Source organism: Carassius auratus, chromosome 14 (assembly GCF_003368295.1).
Source record: "Carassius auratus strain Wakin chromosome 14, ASM336829v1, whole genome shotgun sequence".
NCBI classification, from domain to species: domain Eukaryota; kingdom Metazoa; phylum Chordata; class Actinopteri; order Cypriniformes; family Cyprinidae; genus Carassius; species Carassius auratus.
The window spans coordinates 20,754,343-20,774,598 of NC_039256.1; the positions used below are offsets into that span (position 1 = coordinate 20,754,343).

The window sequence follows — 20,256 nt, forward strand, 5'->3', positions numbered from 1 at the left end:
TATAAAAGTAAAGAGAACTTGAAACTGGGCTGAAACTTGAGCCTTGACAAGACATTTTAAACTGAACATTTTCAGACTCCATAGTTTTATAAAACTCGGCCTCTAAACCAATTACAAAGCATAGATGATGGTGTGTAGCCACTGAGGTAGCTAGTTACTGAACTTGAGTTGTAGCGGCCAGCCAATGGGAGTGGAGTTCAGTGCAGTGTTATTGATGTGATTAATAGGCCAAAGCAAGTGTTGGAAGTCTAACATGTTGCTCAGTATGAATAATTTATGGCCCTGGGCATGGCACTTCCCTTTGAAGTTCCTCTTTGAAGCCAACCCCAAAAAGAAACAAGTTAAATTTTCACAGGACTGAAATATTTATCTGTAATGACCCAAGCTCCTCGCTCAGTCTTGGACTGAAAGTGGTGTTGAAATGATTGAAGCGATCAAAGGTTTTTGAAGCTGAGATCTATAGGGACTGGAAAATAGAGCACACAGCTGAGTAGACAATCACCTCTCAGGTGATCGAAATGTCTCTGGTTCGTACATTTAATGCCTGAGGACCGTATTCTTTTTTTTGGGGATATTGCACATTTGAGACAGATTTTCCCTGATTCGACAGCACAAACAACACATAATCCTTAAAAAATTAAATCATAGTTTTGCCAGAAGAACTGCTATTGTGTGGCATAAGTTTTTCTCTGAACAAGTTCTTTTTTTTTTTTATAGATAATAGATTCACATGCTAAAATAATCAAGAAAATATAACCGTAGATTATTTTAAATTTAGAAAATAACATTTTTAGTGAAATGACACAAACAATAGCATAGCTTTTATTTTGCAGATGAAATATATTAATCTTTCTGCTCATTTCCATTTCAAATTGCAATGAAAGGAAAATGATGTTAAACCAAAATAACAAAGAGCAACATAAAATAAAAAGATAAAATTCTGCTTTAAACTAGACTGACTGCTCAAGAAGTGCTCAAATTTATTTCAAAAGTCGAAATCTAATCATCCATATTAATGAAAATGTTCATTATGGTCGCTCAGATGCCTTTAGCAGCTTAATTCTTTTTGGTGCTTCCTCATCAAAGTGCTACTTCAATGTCCACATTAATGGAGTTTCTAACGGAAGTTCGGGAAGATCACAGCGCTAAGTGCCCCCTTTTCATAGTGATGTCCAGGGTAGGAACTTTCATCTTTAGTTGAGTTATATGCTCAGGCCTTTCCATTACAGCCAGAAAAAAAGTCTGCTCTCTCTGTTTTTTTCTCGTCCATCCCTCTTATAGATTACGAGAGCGTTTTGAGGTTGTGAAGTCAGATAAGATAGCATTTCTCTGCTTGTCTGAATAATCAAGTTCATGCATACTGTTTTTTGTTTTTTTGTTTTTTTTATTGCAAATGCAATAGAATTTTTTCATTTTAGTATTATTTTTTATTAGTTGTATTAGTAGTAGTATTTTCTCTTCTTGAGTCTATCTGAAAATCTTAAATTTTGGAATGTTTTTTTTTCTCCCACTCTCCTGGTGTCTCAGGGATCCTGTATAAGGGAAATGGTGAGAACGTCTTCCTCTCCCAGCTTCCTCCCATCATCAGCACCATAATGGGGAATGGCAGACGCAGAAGCATCTCCTGTCCGAGCTGTAATGGCAGGCGGAGGGAAATAAACTGCTGGCTCCTGTTGCTCTCGCATGGGGCATCGACGGGAGCCTGTTTGTTTGGCGACTTCAATTACATCAGACGCATCTATCCATCAGGCAATGTCACTAGTGTCATGGAGCTCAGGTGAGTGAGCACAACTAGACGGGCGAATCAGCTGTACGGAAATCTGGCAGAGTACCTGAGGAAAGATTTTTGTGAGCATGCTGAGAGGCACGGTCTAGACATTGTCTTTCTACAAAACATTTAAAAGCATAACTATTTTTAATCCACAAAACTTATATAGTCCTCATAAAAAGGAGGCCTTGAAATTTTGCATAATGTCAACACCAATTCTCACAGCAAGCAATTTTTGAAGTCTGACAGTAATTGTCTTGAAAGTTATTGTTGAATGCTGTGAATCTGTAAACAAAGCTTTGATAGCAGTGGCAGCAGTGTTTGAAAGGCGATGAATTTAGAAGACATTTTTGACAGTGTTGTGCTTTCAGTCTGTTAGAAACGTAAAACTCTGTTCAAAGACATTATTTTATTTCAAATCTACTCTCTTTGAAATTTACAGAATTTTACAATATAATTTTACAATTTTAGGTTACACTTTATTTTAAGGTGTCATTGTTATGTGTTATATACATTTAGGTACTGATTCATATTAATTAACTACATGGACTTACTATATGGTTAGGGTAAGATTAGGGTTTGGTTTAGGGTAACTTGCATATAATTATACAAAATGTATTGTTTATTATAATAGTAAGTTCATGCAATGCATTAAAGTCAAGTGTTACCCAAATTTTACAAATTTTTTGTTATATACAGTGTTCAAAGAATCAATGTTGTTTTTACAAATAAATGTCATTAATTGAAGTATAGCTGAAATAAAATAAAAAAAGATATATATTAGAAGAAAAACTTAAATAGCATTTTTTAATAATTTTGCTTGGCAGCAGTTAACTGAAATATTTGTTTAAAACTAGTTCTAAAATACTCAAATGACAACTAAAATAAAAAGGTAAATATAAATAAAAATAAGATTTCTAAAAATGAAATGAAAATAAATACTGAAACAAAAATAAATCAAAAAAGCTCAAAATATTCAAATATTATTAATTCAATAATCGAATGATTAATTAAAAAACTATTACAATTATAGAATAAATACTAAAATTCTATATAAATAAAATGAAAACACTGTTAAGGACTAATTTTAGAGGTATTGCAAACTCAGAATAGAATTGTGGAGAATACATACAGTAGTGCTCAGAACTTGACTGACAACTGGTTATGTAAATTAAATAGAGTAAGTGTATACTATTTTATCTAAACTTGTCATACTGTATGTTCTTACTATGTGTTTCCCTCCTTTTTTCAAACTACCCAAAGAAATAAGGATTTCAGCACAGGTAAGTTACATTTAGTAAATGTAACACAATGCCGGTGTTTTAAAAGACATGCATGTATTGTGTACTGAATTTTAAAATGGGCAACCTTCTACAAACATCACTCATTGCAACATTTTAGGGCACATTTTTATGGAATGACCAAAGGGTGTCTGTAGAAAGCTAACACAGGTTTGTTTACTAATCCCAGATGATGTCAAGGCACATTTTATGAGAGATGTTTCCACATCACCTTTTTTTGACTGCCTAAAAGACTTAACTGAAGCTATATGTAAGAGGACTTTGGATTATGATGCAGTGGGTGACACTTTGGGCCTCTAGCTTAAAGAAAGTACCACTGTTTCACATTTTCCACATGTGGATTTTACACAGGCCATTGCTGTCTGAGTGTGAATTGGTTTTCCAAATTAGACCAGCATAGAGTATGCTCAGCCTGCAAGAATTGCCCCTAAAACCACTTTTGATAAAACGTGAAGATTTGCCTGATCCCAGAGGAGAAGGTCACAGATCTCTACACCAACATGCACAAAGTCCGACTCGACTGGTCATTTAACCACTAATGGCCATGTCTGGAGGGGCCGCATTAACTCATTCAGAAAGGAGCAGGCTGAATTGGAGACAGAATTATGAATGCAAATAAGCATAGCGTTCTGAAAAGCCATCAGTTGTTGACAGTCATTAAGATATGCATATCATCAGCACATCGCAGAGAACCTTTCCCACAAAGGGAACAGGAATGATTGAAATGATCTGGCAGTCTTGAAGTCGTCACCACAGCCTCCGCAAATACGTTCCAGTCACATCACATTTACTTCCTTTCACACATTCTTTTTTTTCTTTTTCCCATCTGTCAGGAGCTCACACCCTTTTGATAGATGCGAAAAAAAACATGCTGCGATTCTCTCAACGTCTTTAATGATATTAATATTCTAATCATTCTCTCATTTCATCTGCCATCTCCAATTGCAATGTCAGAACCAATAATTTATGAGTCGCACTTGGCTCGGCTTGACACGAGATTAATGTCTTCGCTCATAACTCCCACTGTTTATATGTCTCTCCCCCAAGTAACAATCCCGCTCACCGCTAACTACCTGACCACGGATCCATCACGGGGCGGCTCTACGTGTCCGACACCAACTCCAGGCGCATCTACAGCCCACATGCACTCCTGGCCGGCTCTGAGTCCCAGCAGAACGTGGAGGTTGTGGTGGGAACCGGAGATCACTGTCTGCCTTTTGATGAAACTCAGTGTGGGAGACGGAGGACCAGCCACTGAGGCTCTCCTTACAGGACCAAAGGTATTATTAAAGGATCATTATAACTGATAATCAAAAGGGTCGTGCATTCTTCTCAAGGAAAGAAGTTGAGAAACATGGGTTCTTCAAACTTCTGGAATGGCTGCGATGAATCTTCTGAGGCGTACGACACACTTTGATTGACATGAAAGTTCATCCCAAAGCTCTGTGAGCTTTTAACACTGTATTATGTAGTGAGGTTTTTGATTGGCGCTTCAACAAGGGAAATGGGAACTGACAGCCCCGGGATAGGCACTAAATTATTTGACTGAGCCAGACACAACGGATTGATGAAGCTGCTTTGAACGATTCCGTTACTTAAACCGACATAAATTATAAAACGTCACACTTGTCTGGTGAATATAGACAACCTATTTCAGCATATAATCTCGTCGTGCAGAAAAAGAGATGTTTTCATTGTTTTTCAATGAAATTGTCATTCACACACGAATTCACGCACTGAAAGATGGATACATTAGGTATCATATTTCCTGTGTAGACGGGTACGTAAAGTGTGGAATTGATGGGATGTGCGCAGAGATCTATATTCTGGCTGTCGCAACTTTAAAAAAGTCAGAGGCATTGATGCATACATGCATTTTCCTCGGTTGAGTCTGAGATTTCTGCTATAACGTCAGTTCACTTCAGTGTTTTTGTCAGGCACACAAACTCTCGGTGCTACCTCTCAGCTAGGCACACATTTTCCAAGCCGCGGTTACTATAGCAACCCACACTTTCATAATTTGGGTTTAAAAGTGGTTTGATGCTTCCCACTCCATGCTTTTGTCAAATACCCTGAGCAGACATACGGACAGACCGAGACGGAGTGAGAGAGAGCGAACACAGGCTGAAATGCCAAGAGGGAGGGAGGGATGTTCTAATACATCCTATTCCACTTTCTCCTTAAGAAATAATTCAGCAGTGGGAGGCAAGATGTGAATAATTGAGGGCGATGCTTTCTGCAGTGACCTGAATAATGGGAAGCCAAACACGACACATGTACCCGCTGCCTGGATCAGGCAAGCAAAGAGCACAGCTGTGTGACCCGCACATTCCGTTCCTTCCTCTCTTCTCTCCAGGGATCGCCGTTGACAAGAACGGACTGATCTACTTTGGTGGATGGGACCGTGATCCGGAAGGTGGATCAGAACGGCATCATCTCCACCCTGCTGGGGTCCAATGACCTTGCCTCTGCTCGACCCCTGAGCTGCGACTCGGTTATGGACATCCATCAGGTGAAAAGTTCAAATTGCTCAAATCAACACACTCAAGTCAATTATCATGATCCATTCAGAGACCTACATGAGTTTTGGTCGTAGTACATATTTCAGATTTAATTATACTTTTTTTAATCTAATTTAACTATACAGTGCAGTGCCACAGTGATTAGCTGTTGTGTGTGTGTTTTAGTATACAATACTAATGCAAAAATCTAGACATAATACTCTTATACACAATATATTATGGGACATATAAAATATTTTTTGAACAGAAATATTTTACTCAAAATGTACAAAAATAAGTATTGATAACAGTTTACAATAAGGTAAATTTAACACAAAACCACAAATGCATCAGTATCTTACACTAAACAATGAACAAGAATATATATATTTTTAATTAGTTTGAGTAAGAAGTTATTGAATAAATATATATGACCCTGTATGTGAAAACTCAAAAAAAAAAAGCTAAAAAAAAAAAAAGTCATTTTTGGTGATTTACTGTTTGCTATATAAAATCATCCTTTATAAGGTAAAGAACATTCTGTGAAAATGTAACATTGATATGTGTATCACTGAATAAGGACAGTAATGTCAAAGATTGAAATCATAGTGAAATTAAAGATTGAAATCAAACGTTAATGCTTGTTATCTCATAGTTAGATTTTGAGACTTTAGCCTGGATTTCAAAGAGGGTCACACACACACTGAAAAATCCTACATGTCCTGCAAATTCTTCAGTTTTCCTGCATCTTTTGCTTATTGGAACCCTTTCCAGCAGTGACTGTATTATTTTGAGATCCATCTTTACACACTGAGGGACTCAAACACAACTATTAAAAATGTTCAGTATTCACTGATGCTCCTGAAGGAAACACAATGCATAAAGAGCCGGGGGTGAAAACTAATTAATCTAATTAATCGCAGCACCCTGTAATTAATTAGATTTAAAATTTTAGTCAACAGACAGCCGTATATATATATTTATTACATGGCTCTGTGGAATACCTGATTCTGATTGGGCAGTCCCGACATTAAGAGGTATGTTACCCCTCAATAACAACCGGTAAAAGCTAATAACACAGGCTCATCCGAGTGACAGAAGTCGGCGCTGTACTCTTGCTTGAACTATATAATGGATTATAAGAGAACTAACAAACTGGTAAGGTTTTTAAAACATTTTTGTCTTAATTATTTTATTGCATTAATTATTTTTGTGGTGAAATTTTGTGTATTAAGTTGGTTGACTTCACCGTTTCCCTTAAATGTCCATTTAGTTTGAATTTGCTGCTTGTTCGCAACTGCTGTCCTCAAAGAAGCTTTGCGCTCAAATATTTCAACTCAAATCAATATTTTGCGTCTAATTATTTACTTATGTGGCAAGCAGCTGTGTAATAAGCATGATAATGTACATCCAGTTGGTTGTTATATCATAATAAACCCCTTATATATTTATAATTTTTTTTAATATAATATTATGTAGAAGATACCATTCATCTAAATTCATATGCTGTAAAAATATTCTTCATTGTTGTTTCTTAATGTTAACATTAAAGCTTTTACATTGGTGTTAACAAAATATTTATTGATAATTTATACAGCCTGAAATATAATGGATTAAAAAAACTATTATGTATGTGGGTAGGATTAAAAACTAGCATTTACTAATATCTGTCTATCCCAAAATGGAAGTGGAGTTATATAAACTATAATGGCAACAAATAATTTTTTTCTTATTCATCTGCCTGTAGGTGTCTTTAGAATGGCCGACAGATCTGGCTGTTAGTCCGATGGATAACTCATTGTTTGTGCTGGATGGCAGTGTGGTTTTGCGGATCACTGAGGAGGGGCAGGTCAGCGTGGCAGCGGGCAGACCCCTTCACTGCCCCATGCCTTCTACAGACATCCTGGTGACAGAAACACAGCGAGCCACGCATACCCATCTGGAATCCCCAAGTGCCATCGCCATCTCCTTCAGTGGAGAGCTGTATATCGCGGAGACAGACGAGAGGAAGATGAGCCGCATACGCAGCGTGGCAGCAGATGGCGAGATCACTCACCTGGCGGGGGCGCCTTCAGACTGCGACTGCAAGACCGACGTCAACTGTGATTGTTACCTTACAGGAGACGGCTTCGCTAAAGATGCCCGGCTGAACGGGCCGTCCTCTCTTGTGGCAGCTCCGGATGGAACCCTGTATGTAGCCGACCTGGGAAACATTCGCATTCGAGTGATTGGAAAAAACAAGCCTGCACTTAACAGCATGGGCTTGTATGAAGTGGCATCTTCTGGGGAGCAGGAAGTGTACATGTTTGACAGTAATGGCACGCACCAGCACACGGCCAACCTGATCACTGGAGACTTCAAATATAACTTCAGCTATAGCAATGAGGGAGATCTGACCTCGGTGGCTGACAGTCATGGGAACACGCTACGGATTCGCCGGGATGCCAGCCGCCTTCCTGTCCGCATCGTTGCACCTGACAACCAGGTTATTTGGCTAACTGTAGGCTCGAGTGGTGGGTTGAAGACCCTTGGCACACAGGGGCGTGAACAGGTGCTGCTAACTTACCATGGCAACAGTGGTCTCCTGGCAACCAAGAGCACTGCCAATGGATGGACAACATTCTATGAGTAAGAGTGTTTGACAGTTTTGCTCGCTACTCTTTGCTTGCCAGGACAAACATCCCTATAATTGCTCAAATTTAGGGTCAGTGAACTTAACAAGAATTTAATCAGCTCGAATTCATCCAGCACCATTTGGGCTACAGAAAGAGCTGGGTAGATTAATCACAAATTGTTACTGATTCCAAATTACATGCCAAAAATTGTGATTAGTAACATAATCCATTACACAATATAATCTTGACTACTTTTTTGATTACTTTTAAACTAACTCGTTTATCACATTGATTTAAATGGGATAATCTGGTACCATATCAATGTAAAAGCACAAATGGTAAGAAAATATATTCCATTTGCTGTAATTAACAACATGAACTGCATTAAACATTAAATTACGTTATTAATTTCAAGCTAATAATTAACTAAATCATAAAAGTATAACATTAAAATGATTAGCTCTCAGTAGTACTCCATGTAAATATATTTGGTGAACATTTGGAAAAGGACCTGAACCATTTTTAGGGAACAACATCATGACACAGAAGGAATATAAACATTAAGACAGATAGACCAGTGGAAAAATGCATATTCATATGGTTTGCATTAAATGTAGGCTTTTATACATTTCTTTCAGCTATGACACAGAGGGACGACTGACCAATGTAACTTTTCCTACTGGAGTGGTGACCAGTCTGGCCTATGACATGGATACTGTCTCTACAGTAGAAAGAGAAAGTTTTGAACGAGATGAAGCTGCAACTATAACTACAAACCAGTCAGCAATTCAAAATGTCCTCACATTACATCAAGGTAAGCCTCGTGTTCCATGTTATTATATTTTTTTTTTCTAGCCTTTCTGTCTGTGCCATTTATGTTGTCTTTGATATTTTGCAGATCAGCTGAAGAACAACTATGTGATTGGTTATGACCATTCCTTGTGGATTCTGTATGCCAATGGAATGAACACTCACTACCAGACTGAGCCACACATTCTTGCTGGCGCATCTTCTCCTATACTGGCACGAAGAAACATGACCCTGCCCGATGACAGCGGGCAAAACTTGGTGGAATGGCGCTTTCGCAAAGAGCAGACGAGGACGAAGGTCACAGTGTTTGGACGCAAGTTACGAGTACGTAATAAAGTCCCAAATATCGAGGACAAATAAATAATTTAAAAATATTTCCTATTAAAAGAAACCATAGGACAGTGTTGTTCTTAAATCTTTTAAATCAAAGCACTTGACATTTGTCAGGTATTTTAAAACTCACACATGATTTCTTTGAAATACTTATGTTTATTTGAATTCTTGCTAATTAAATTTGGCATGAAAATGGCACCTGGCATAATACGCAGTTTAAAAATCCTGCAAGCTTTCTTGCTATATTTTTTATTTAGATATAAATTCTTACAAATTAGATCAATTAAGTAAATTTGGCACCCAGCTAACCTAGGAGTACAAAAAAAGCTTTACAGTGGTTAAGTTTATTCTAAAATGTATATGTTGCTTACACTGGAAGATGATTTAATAGCTTGAATGTGCCACTGAGCCACTTAGTTTTATAAAGTTGCGGTATTAATCATGAGACTCATTTTCACAAGTCAAACTTTCTGGCGGACCAAAGTCAAACCAAGGCAACTCTGACAGATGAAAAAATCTGCCAATTTGCTAGTCAATTTTCTGCCATTTTACTGTTGCCATACCAATTTTGTGTCTCTCTTTCGCCTGCACTTCAAGGTAAATGGACGGAACATTTTGTCTGTTGATTATGACCGAGCGCTGAGGATTGAAAAGATCTATGATGATCACCGTAAATTCCTTCTGAAGATTGGTTATGACACAGCAGGTCAACCTACTCTCTGGATGCCAAGTAGCAAGCTGCTGCCTGTCAACCTCACCCGCAATAGCAATGGCCAGTTGAGTGCCATACACTGGGGCTCTGTCTCAGAGAGGGCCGAGTATGATGGACAAGGCCGTCTGCTTTCCAGAACATTTCCTGATGGGAAGACCTGGAGCTACACTTATCTGGAGAAGGTAAAGGCCAGTTGAAATTGCTTTTAGTGATGTCTTCGATATGCAGTAGACATCAAGAGTTTTGTCAGTAGACTCTGCCACATATAAACAGTTTACCACCAATGTAAAGCTTTTCTGACTTAACCACCTTTGCTCAATGCATCCTTTAAAAAACACACCCTACACATGATGTTTTATTTCTTCCATTGAACAAAAAAGAAAGCATTTTGGATCTACACCCAAGCTGTTCTTTCCTAAAAGTTGACCACATCAAGATTAGGGGAAAGTCATGACCTGATGGTTAAAGTTGGATTCATAATCCAAAAAGTTGTGAGTTTGAGTGTTGGCCCTGCAGGAATTAAAAGTGTGGGAGTGAATGTACAGTGCTCTTTCCCGCCTTGAGCAAAGGCACCAAACCCCCAGCTGCTCCCCATGCACCCCTGCCTAAAATGGCTGCCTACTGCTCCGGGTGTGTGTTCACGGCGTGTGTTCAGTGCTGTCTGTGTGCACTTTGGATGGGTTAAATGCAGAGTATGAGTATGGGTCACCATACTTGGCTGTATGTCACGTCACTTTCACTTTCATTAACTAGAGACATGATTAATCAAGTTCTTAGCAATGCATATTACTAATAAAAAATTTAGTTTTGATATTTATGGTAGGAAATTTACAAAATATATTCATGGAACTAATATTTATTCAATATACTTATGATTTTTGGCATAAAAAACAATAAATAATTCTGACGCATACAATGTTTTTTGGCTGTTGCTAAAAATATACCCCAGCGACTTGAGACTGGTTCTGTGGTCTAGGGTCACATATTATTTTTGTGTATTATCTATTATGAATACACTGGTTTGTAACGCAAACAGTTTTAACAATTAATGCACATAGTTATACTTCTCATTAATCCTCTATAGCAGCTAATAAACCAGAAGTCTTGTCCATGGGCTTACTTCCATGTTTAGGAATAAGGTGGATAAAAGGAAAGAAAAAAATGGGTGTCAACAAGTGAAATGAGGGCCAGTAACTGATGAAGATTACCCAACTAGTGTGACAATTGACATACAGTTAGTTAATTTTAATTCTCCCTGGTTTATGCAAGTTGTTTTCTTCTCTTTCTAGTCCACTGTCCTGATACTGGCGAGTCAGCGGCAATATGTCTTTGAATATGACCTTAAGGGAGGCCTTTCTGCAGTCACTATGCCTAGTGTGGCACGATACACTATGGAGACCATACGCTCTGTGTCTTACTACCGCAACCTTTACCATATGCCTGAGAGCAACGCTTCTGTTGCTGTAGACTACAGTGAGGATGGGAGGCTCCTGAGAGTGGCACAGCTGGGCACGGGACGGAGAGTCCTTTACCGGTACCGCTGGCACAACAAACTCTCAGAGGTTCTGTACGACAGCACTCGCGTCAGCTTCACCTACGATGAGACGGCAGGTGTGCTGAAGACAGTCAATCTGCAGAGTGAGGGTTTTATATGCACCATTAGATACAGGCAGCTCGGCCCGCTGGTAGACCGGCAGATCTACCGCTTCAGCGAGGACGGGATGGTAACGCTCGCTTCGACTACGCTTATGACAGTAGTCTGCGTGTGACGAGTATTCAGGGGGTCATCAATGAAACCCCCCTGCCTATTGACCTTTATCAGTATGATGACATCTCAGGGAAGGTGGAGCAGTTCGGCAAATTTGGTGTCATCTATTATGACATCAACCAGATCATCTCTACGTCTGTAATGACTTACACCAAACACCTTGACGGGCATGGTCGGGTTCGAGAGATTCAGTATGAGCTCTTTCGTTCTCTGCTCTTCTGGATCACCGTCCAGTATGATGATATGGGGCGAGTCACCAAAAGGGAGATGAAGATTGGCCCATTCGCCAATGCCACCAAGTATAGCTATGAATATGACGTGGACGGACAGTTGCAGACCGTCTACCTCAATGAGAAAATGACATGGCGCTACAGCTATGACTTAAACGGGAACATACACCTGCTGAGTCCAGCAAACAGTGCACGAATCATGCCCCTACGTTATGACCTACGAGACCGCATAACACGTCTAGGAGACCTGCAGTATGAGTTGGACGAAGATGGGTTTCTTCGCCAGAGAGGCTCTGAGATCTTCCAGTACAACTCCAATGGCCACCTAGAACGTGTCTACAGTAAATCCAGTGGCTGGTCAGTCCAGTACCGTTATGATGGTTTGGGAAGAAGAGTCTCAACAAAGTCCAGCATGGGACAACACCTGCAGTTCTTCTATGCTGATCTAAGCTACTCAAGCAGGATAACGCATGTCTACAACCATTCCAGCTCACAGATTACATCTCTATACTACGACCTGCAGGGTCACTTATTTGCAATGGAGATCAGCAGTGGAGCGGAGTTCTACATAGCCTGTGATAACATAGGAACGCCACTGGCTGTCTTTGGCAGCGATGGTGTCCTCCTCAAGCAAGTTCATTATACGGCTTATGGCGAAGTCTACTCAGACTCCAATCCTGATATCCAGTTGGTGATTGGGTTTCATGGAGGACTTTATGACCCTCTAACAAAACTGCTTCATTTTGGAGTCCGGGATTATGACATCATGTCGGGTCGCTGGACTGCACCTGACTTCATGCAGTGGGAGAAAATAAGCAAGAATCCAGGCCCTTTTAATCTCTATATGTTCCGAAACAACAACCCTATAAGTAAAGTGCAGAAAGTTAGAGACTACTTAACAGGTATGGCATGGATTCACCGCATCTACTGTATCCACATATTGCAGCAAGTCCTGCAAGTAATATATCTGCTATACATGGATATTTTCCCCCATGCAAATTATGATTTTAAATTTATTCATTGATATCTGCTACAGATGTGAACAGCTGGCTGGTCACATTTGGATTCCATCTCCATAATAGTATCCCTGGTTTCCCTGTCCCCATTTCTGAGATGACACAAGCCTCCTACGAGTTGGCCAAAAGCCAAGTGTGGGACGACCTGACAGTAAGTTTATTTTTGGATGAATATCTCCACATTCTAGCATAATGGTTATTATAGTTTACTAAAACTAAAACTATGAAAAATCAATTGAAATAAAATAAATGCTAATTTAAAAAAAATATTTTACTAAAAGTGTAAATAGTGATAGAAGCTATTTACAGTGCCGATAGCAATGGATGCCTACACTAAGTGTAAATTTTATATTTAGCGACAGATGCTATTGACATTAAGTGCAAAAGCTATAGATTACACTATTTTAAAACAGCAGGATTTTCTGTTATTTATACTACTTAATGCAAATAGTGACAATTATCTGCACCTCAATATTGTAGTACGTTATTGCAGCATGTAATAATAATGTATTGATTTATGGTTATTTCCTTTATTTTTATTGAAATAAATGCCTTTGCCAATGTGATAAGAGAGTTAAAAAGGGAGGAGAAAAAAATGGTAAAAGGGTAGATCACATCAAACATACTGCAGTTTAGACTCTACCATCTATGACATTGGAGCTGATGTTTGACAGCTGTTTTTTGTAGCGTTGACTATACCAATCACATGTTGGTGGGCAGAGTTCTTGTAGTATCCTTTTGAAAAGAAAAAATGTCACCATCTGAAACTAGAATGGAACTAGAGCCACACGTTTGTATAAAATGTTTATTTTCTTCTTTTGTAGGCCAGCTTTGCAGTCCAGCAGCATGTCATTCGACAAGCTGAAGCATTTCTAACATTTGGGGATCTGCCACAGGTTGAGTTCGGCCATAGCCAAAGGGCTGATAAACCCTGGCTGTGGTTTGCCTCAAGCGATTCATTGATAGGTCGCGGGATCATGCTGGCCCTTTACAAGGGCATTGTGATAACTCGCGCACTAAGCCTGGCTAATGAGGACTGCGTCAAGGTTGCCAACATCCTCAGTGGCGCACTTTACTTGAAAGACTTGCACTTTATCATAGATGGCAGAGACACGCACTTCTTTGTTAAAATGAATTCTCCTGAAGCAGACCTGGCAGCGCTGCGGCTTACTAGCGGACGGAAAGAACTTGAGAACGCGGTGAACGTGACGGTGTCGCAGTCCACAGCTGTGCTAGGTGGCCGCACCCGGCGCTTCGCAGATGTGGAGTTTCAGAGGGGGCTCTCACCCTGCACGTGCGCTACGGGGCGTCTCTGGATGAGGAAAGGGTGCGTGTTTTGGAGCTGGCCCGACAGAGGGCTCTCGCTATCATGTGGGCACAGGAGCAGCAGCGGGTGCGAAACGGAGAGGAAGGATCCCGCCTATGGACTGAGGGAGAGAAGAGGCAGCTTCTCAGCACTGGAAGAGTGCAAGGCTATGATGGATATTACGTGCTGTCGGTGGAGCAGTATCCTGAGCTAGCCGACAGCGTCAACAACCTTCAGTTCCTCAGACAAAATGAGATTGGCAAAAGGTAGTGAACAGACCATGATTAGCCACTCTGTGCAATTTGTAATGGAAGAATAAGTTAAGCGGACACATTTATTACATTCTCAGAGTTTGTAAAAACGCTACTACTCTTAGTCTAATAAGAAGAGTACTGCCTGGGGGAAAAAGAGCATTAAAACAACGCTGTGCGTTGTGAAACATTGTGTTTTCTCAAGACCTATTTAAGGCCTTAACAAGGTTACAGTTGTGGAGCACAATGAAATTATGAACTTAACAGCATCAAGAGACAGGCCGGATTCATACAGCTGTTGACATCTTTAACTATTTATTAATGATTCATTTTTACAAGCACTATTCAAATAAGTCCCTAAAGAGAAAAACGTACCTTTCGGAAAAAGAAAATGTTTACATATGCATATCACTGTACCACTGCAAAAATACCACATGTGATGTCAGGTGGGTTACTGTAGCCAGCTATACACTGTAATATTTTTATATTTATTGAGATTTGTCTCCTTTTTCCTGTACATTTCATGAATATCATAATAGAGAAAAAAAAATGCTTTTGTTGGCAATCCTGTCATGTGCAATGAAAACTCCCCTAAAGTGTGATTTTAGGTGATTGTGTTTTATAAATGACATTTGACACTTTGATTTGCAGCTATCATACATAACTGAATAAACTGTACAAATAATGAATAAAATGGCAGCACAGCACAGAATATATGTAAATGTCTGTATTTATGTAAATGGGTGTTTACCTGCATATTTTTAAAATGAAAAGCAATTATTTGCTCATTTGGTTACAGGTTGCAAGGGAAATATTTATGAAAATTGTTTGTACTTAAAAGAAAATAAATGATAAAATTACATTTTACAGCTTTTATTTCTTTGAGCACAGATTAAATTAAAATCAGGATAATTAAGCGCATGATACACTTTGGCCTAGTTTCATGGTCTTGGCAAAACAATTACCTTTGAAAAATCGCTTAGTCCACTAGCGCTAAACTGCTTTTTCTATATTGATGAACTAAGAATTGCACTGGGGAAGTCAAGTTAGATGTGAGAGGTTGTGTGAATTCATTTAAATCAAAGAAAAAACTGCGTGAGTCATGAGTAAAACTCGCTTTCATCTGCTTCTGCAATAGTGCGTCGATTAATGGTAATCCCTAAATATTAACTTAAATTTATAATTACTCTGTGTTAAATCTGATTAATGAGTGATCAAAGGCAGAAAGTCAGGATCACAGAGCCTGAAAATTTGCTTGAGTCACTGCAGCTTGTAAACCCACTATCTATCATGTGATTTCTACAACAACCTTCTAGCCATTTAAAATTGGTTTATGAACACACAAGTGCATCACAAAACTGTATCAATACATGATGTGGTAATTGCACCATTTAACTGCTGGCAATCCTAAGACCATAAAACAAATGTTTTCTTATTCCGATTTTCTGTTTGGATGAACAGACACAATGCATCTACTGAGCGATGATCACCACTGTGTCTATCTTACAGTGTCTTCTTGCAGATATCATCTTTAAAGTTAACATAATACTTGGTCAGCTGCAAAAGTTCATGATTTATTCAAGCTCTCAGGCTAATAATGTTGATGATCAGGCAAAGTGGAAGTGTCTGGCTGTGCAGACAGCAACAGACGGTGTATTGAGGCCTTCCTCATTCAGGTTGTAAATACATGTGTAAGAGGTTTATGGAAATGTGTGTTAAGACGTCGTTGTTTTAACAATATTTTAAAAATATACACTTATTAAGCACAATAATGAAAAAAAAAAAAATTACTGTGCCTAAAAATCTATAATTTCAGTTTATAATCTATAATAACAAAAGCAAGCAGGATTATCTTTGACCTTTGTACCTGTGAAGAGACCTGCTCAGCTTATCTAGTGAGAAATCTAGTGCTAGAATTTCTTTCTACATTCATTTACATGCCACATCACACAGATTCTAGAGTTACTGCTCCATAATTAAGATCTCCCAACATTTTTAACTGGGTACTGCCAAGTGCAATGTCAGAAACATTAAGTGTGTCTCAATTTGTGTACTTTGTGAGTAGTTTGTTCACACTGAAAATTTCAACAATATAAAAGTACACTTCATATACAAATTAACTAGCATTAAAGGGGGGGTGAAATGCTATTTCATGCATACTGAGTTTTTTTACACTGTTAAAGAGTTGGATTCCCATGCTAAACATGGACAAAGTTTCAAAAAATTAAGTTGTACGTTTGAAGGAGTATTTTTGTTCCAAAAAAACCTCTTCCGGTTTGTCATAAGTTTCGGAAAGTTTTTTTTCGAGTATGGCTCTGTGTGACGTTAGATGGAGCGGAATTTCCTTATATGGGTCCTGAGGCACTTCTGCCGGAAGAGCGCGCGCTCCTGTATAGCAGAGCAGAGAGAGGCTGAGCACAGCCTGATCAGAGCAAGAGCGTCGCGAAAAGTCACAAAAGAAGTGTGTTTTTGGTTGCCAGGGCAAGACAACCCTGCACAGATTACCAAAAGAGAAACAGCATTAAGGGACCAGTGGATGGAGTTTATTTTTACAGAGCATCAACGGAGTTGTGCAAGTGTTTTTGTTTGTTCCCTGCATTTCGGATTTGCACATCGTTTATTTCTTAAGGGTAATGCAGTCCCAACGAAAAAGGGTCACGATTGTGTGTTGGAACCGCATGCGGTGAGTAAAACTGCTTCAAATATCTCTGTGTTGTTAACTTACCTATCGGCGCGTAAGCACATCAAGTAAACAACATGCGATGTTGTCATCAAACTGCACTTTCCACATGTACAGCTTAAAAAAAAAAAAAAAAAAAAAAAGACGACATCAAGTGGAACTTAGTCATTTTCCAAAACCGCTAAACAAATATATAGAGTTTCAGTACATACCACATAGAGACGCCTTTGCTGATGCTGCTCTTGTTAAATATCAGCCTCTGGATCTGTGTCACAGCTTCCAAACGCTCTCAACGCAAAAGCCTACTGGCGCTCGTGATTCTTTAGCTCCGCCCACACGTCACGCCTCTAGGCGCTCGTGTTTTTTCCGGGAAAAATCGGTACAGACTATATTTCTCTTATAAATATAATAAAAATAAAGACTTTTTGGAGTTATGAAGGATGCAGTACTACTCTATAGGTACTCAAGATTAACAGGATATTGAGTGAAAACGAGCATTTCACCCCCCCTTTAATAAATCCCAGAAGTGTACTCATCTGTACACTACATAATGCATAATTTATAATGCATCATTCAAGACAAATTTTTCTAAAAACCAAAATTACAATGCTCCAATGTAAACTACACATTTAAAGCAACTGTATGTAGTTTTTTTTTGTGTTGTGAGTTTGAGTTGTGAGTAGAATTCACTGCTGTAAAAATAGCACTAGCTGTACAAGACTACACACATTTGGCAGACGCTTTTCTCAAAAGCAACTTTGAGTGCATTCAGGCTATTCCTATTTTACCTAACGTGTGCTCTCTGGGAATCGAAGCCACAACCTTTTGCGCTGCTAACACAATGCTCTACCACTGAGCCACAGGAACCATATTCCAAAAATATATAGCAGTAATAAAGCCAAATTCAGCAGCTATGCCTTAATGCTAGGTTAACAAATAATAGATTTTTACATACTGACATCTGAACCTAATACATGACTGAAAAACCATACATATATACGTGCCACAGGAACTTTATCAATTCTATAGCAAGAGAGTAAAGTAGAACATGAGATTACATAACACGGCTGTACTTTTAAAGTGAGGCGTTACGTAAAGCCCTCTTTTGAGCATTTTGGAGCTGCAAAATATATTCTACTGGAGAGCTGGAGAGACACGTAGCAAACCCCATACTCAAACCAATTAACTGAAGCTGGGATGAAGGCCCCTATGATGGAATGCATAATGGCGTAAATGATTTTAATAATATAATATATATATATATTTAAAAGACACAATGAACTTCCTTTAGGAAATTGCCATCATATTTAGTAAGCATGAGTGAGCCAGGCAAGGTCTGATGATGCCACCAACACCACTGTGTTGTTTCAGTGCAATGCATGCTAATGACATGCAAATGCAGTGAGGAAAAACCTTCCATGGATCACCCGTATTAGCCATGGTCTCTGTTTTCTGGTTTAATCCACGATGCACCGTACTGTTCTGCCCCGGCTCCTGATTAACACTGCCCTCAAATGCAACATTTATGCACAATCAAGTCCCTGTAACAACATTTCCGAAAAGGATGACTCATTTTAACACTTATTCCCACCCAGTTAAACTGGATCCTTTGGCTTATGAAGGTCACTCATTTCTGTAAAGCGTTGTCTCCGACAGCCGTTTTTGTGTCGCTTATGCCCCAAGTGGCAGATTTGATGGATTAGCCAACTCTTCTCAAAAGGTATGAAGACAGTGACACCCAATCCCTGTCAAAGACCGCTCAATATCAGCAAACTGTGTGTTTACAAGGACACAAGACACTACCACACAAAGACAAGCCCGCTGTCTGTCTCTGACACACACACACACACACACACACACACACACACACACACACACACACACACACATCGGATCCCCAGACTCTCATTCCAAACTCTATAACCTTTCACAATCTGTTCTGGCCAGCCAGAGTTCACCTGTTACCCACAATTTCAGCTGAAAAGCGTGTATATTTACACATTATACAAAGACTGATCATCAAAGGCTCCATAAACATTTTAATCATCCCAGATTCTCTCATACAAGATTTTCCAAGAATACAAGCATAAATGAGTCCACGGAAATGATTCAGTGAATGTAAACGATTCAAATGACGCATGACTCACCATTCGTGTTGACTGCCAAACGTTCCTTCTGCATCCAATGCACATGGATACTGATCTTCAAAACCCTAAAACAGAAGCGTAATGGAAAGTGTAAGCGGGTACATTTATTTGTGCATAACAGATCACTGACATAATCAAATATCAAACATTATTATTTTGTGCAACAGAACCAAATTTAGCACGGCAAACTTCAGGGATGAAAAACACTAGTACAAAAAAAAAAAAAAAAAAAAATATATATATATATATATATATATATATATATATATATATATATATATATATCATAATACACACCTCTCTCATCAATAACTTCAAACTTCTGAAATATAATAAAATATAAATGATTGATAAAAAAAAAACCTTTATACACTTAAAAATTTGAAATGTTGCACTGCAAAATAACTTAAATAAAATAAGTATATGTACTAATATATATATAAAGAAAGTATTACAGTGAATACATAATGCTAAATTAACACTGACACTCAATGGACATAATGAGTTCAAGTTTATATTGGAGTATGCTAGTACGTCAAAATGTTCTATAAACATTTCTAGAAACTGTAAAAAGACTGTCCAGTAGAAATAAGACATAATTCTGTCATTTTTATTGGGAGTCAATATAGGAGCGCTGTTGAAATCCAACTGCCTAGGTCCATCTGAACCCTCTGACATGATCCCATACGTACAGTTTATGTACAAAAGCCCTGCTCATAAGGTTATGAAGTCAAAGTTCTATTTCAATTTGCCTGTTTCAGTTCGATTTCACCTCAGATAAGAAAAAGACAAAGTACGATGTATGTTGAACATGGACA

The 20,256-nt window shown here is 38.7% G+C and overlaps 2 protein-coding genes across 2 annotated transcripts in view; both read left to right on the forward strand.

Moving 5' to 3' along the window:
* Positions 1–5,176, forward strand: part of LOC113113317 (glypican-3-like) — a 117,628-nt gene extending 112,452 nt beyond the window's left edge. The window contains exons 8-10 of the mRNA XM_026279436.1: positions 1,528–1,635; positions 4,117–4,349; positions 5,150–5,176. Of these exons, the coding sequence (XP_026135221.1) occupies positions 1,528–1,635; positions 4,117–4,349; positions 5,150–5,176 (368 nt within the window). The remainder of the gene's footprint in view (positions 1–1,527; positions 1,636–4,116; positions 4,350–5,149) is intronic.
* Positions 5,177–5,322: 146 nt separating this feature from the next.
* LOC113113318 (teneurin-3-like) lies at positions 5,323–15,415 on the forward strand. The gene is given in 11 exon segments (XM_026279437.1): positions 5,323–5,365; positions 5,457–5,581; positions 7,318–8,198; positions 8,824–8,999; positions 9,084–9,319; positions 9,926–10,222; positions 11,330–11,762; positions 11,765–12,940; positions 13,075–13,205; positions 13,879–14,326; positions 14,329–15,415. Coding segments are annotated over 11 exon segments (4,248 nt in total). The 3' UTR covers positions 14,631–15,415.
* The last annotated feature ends 4,841 nt before the right edge of the window (positions 15,416–20,256 follow it).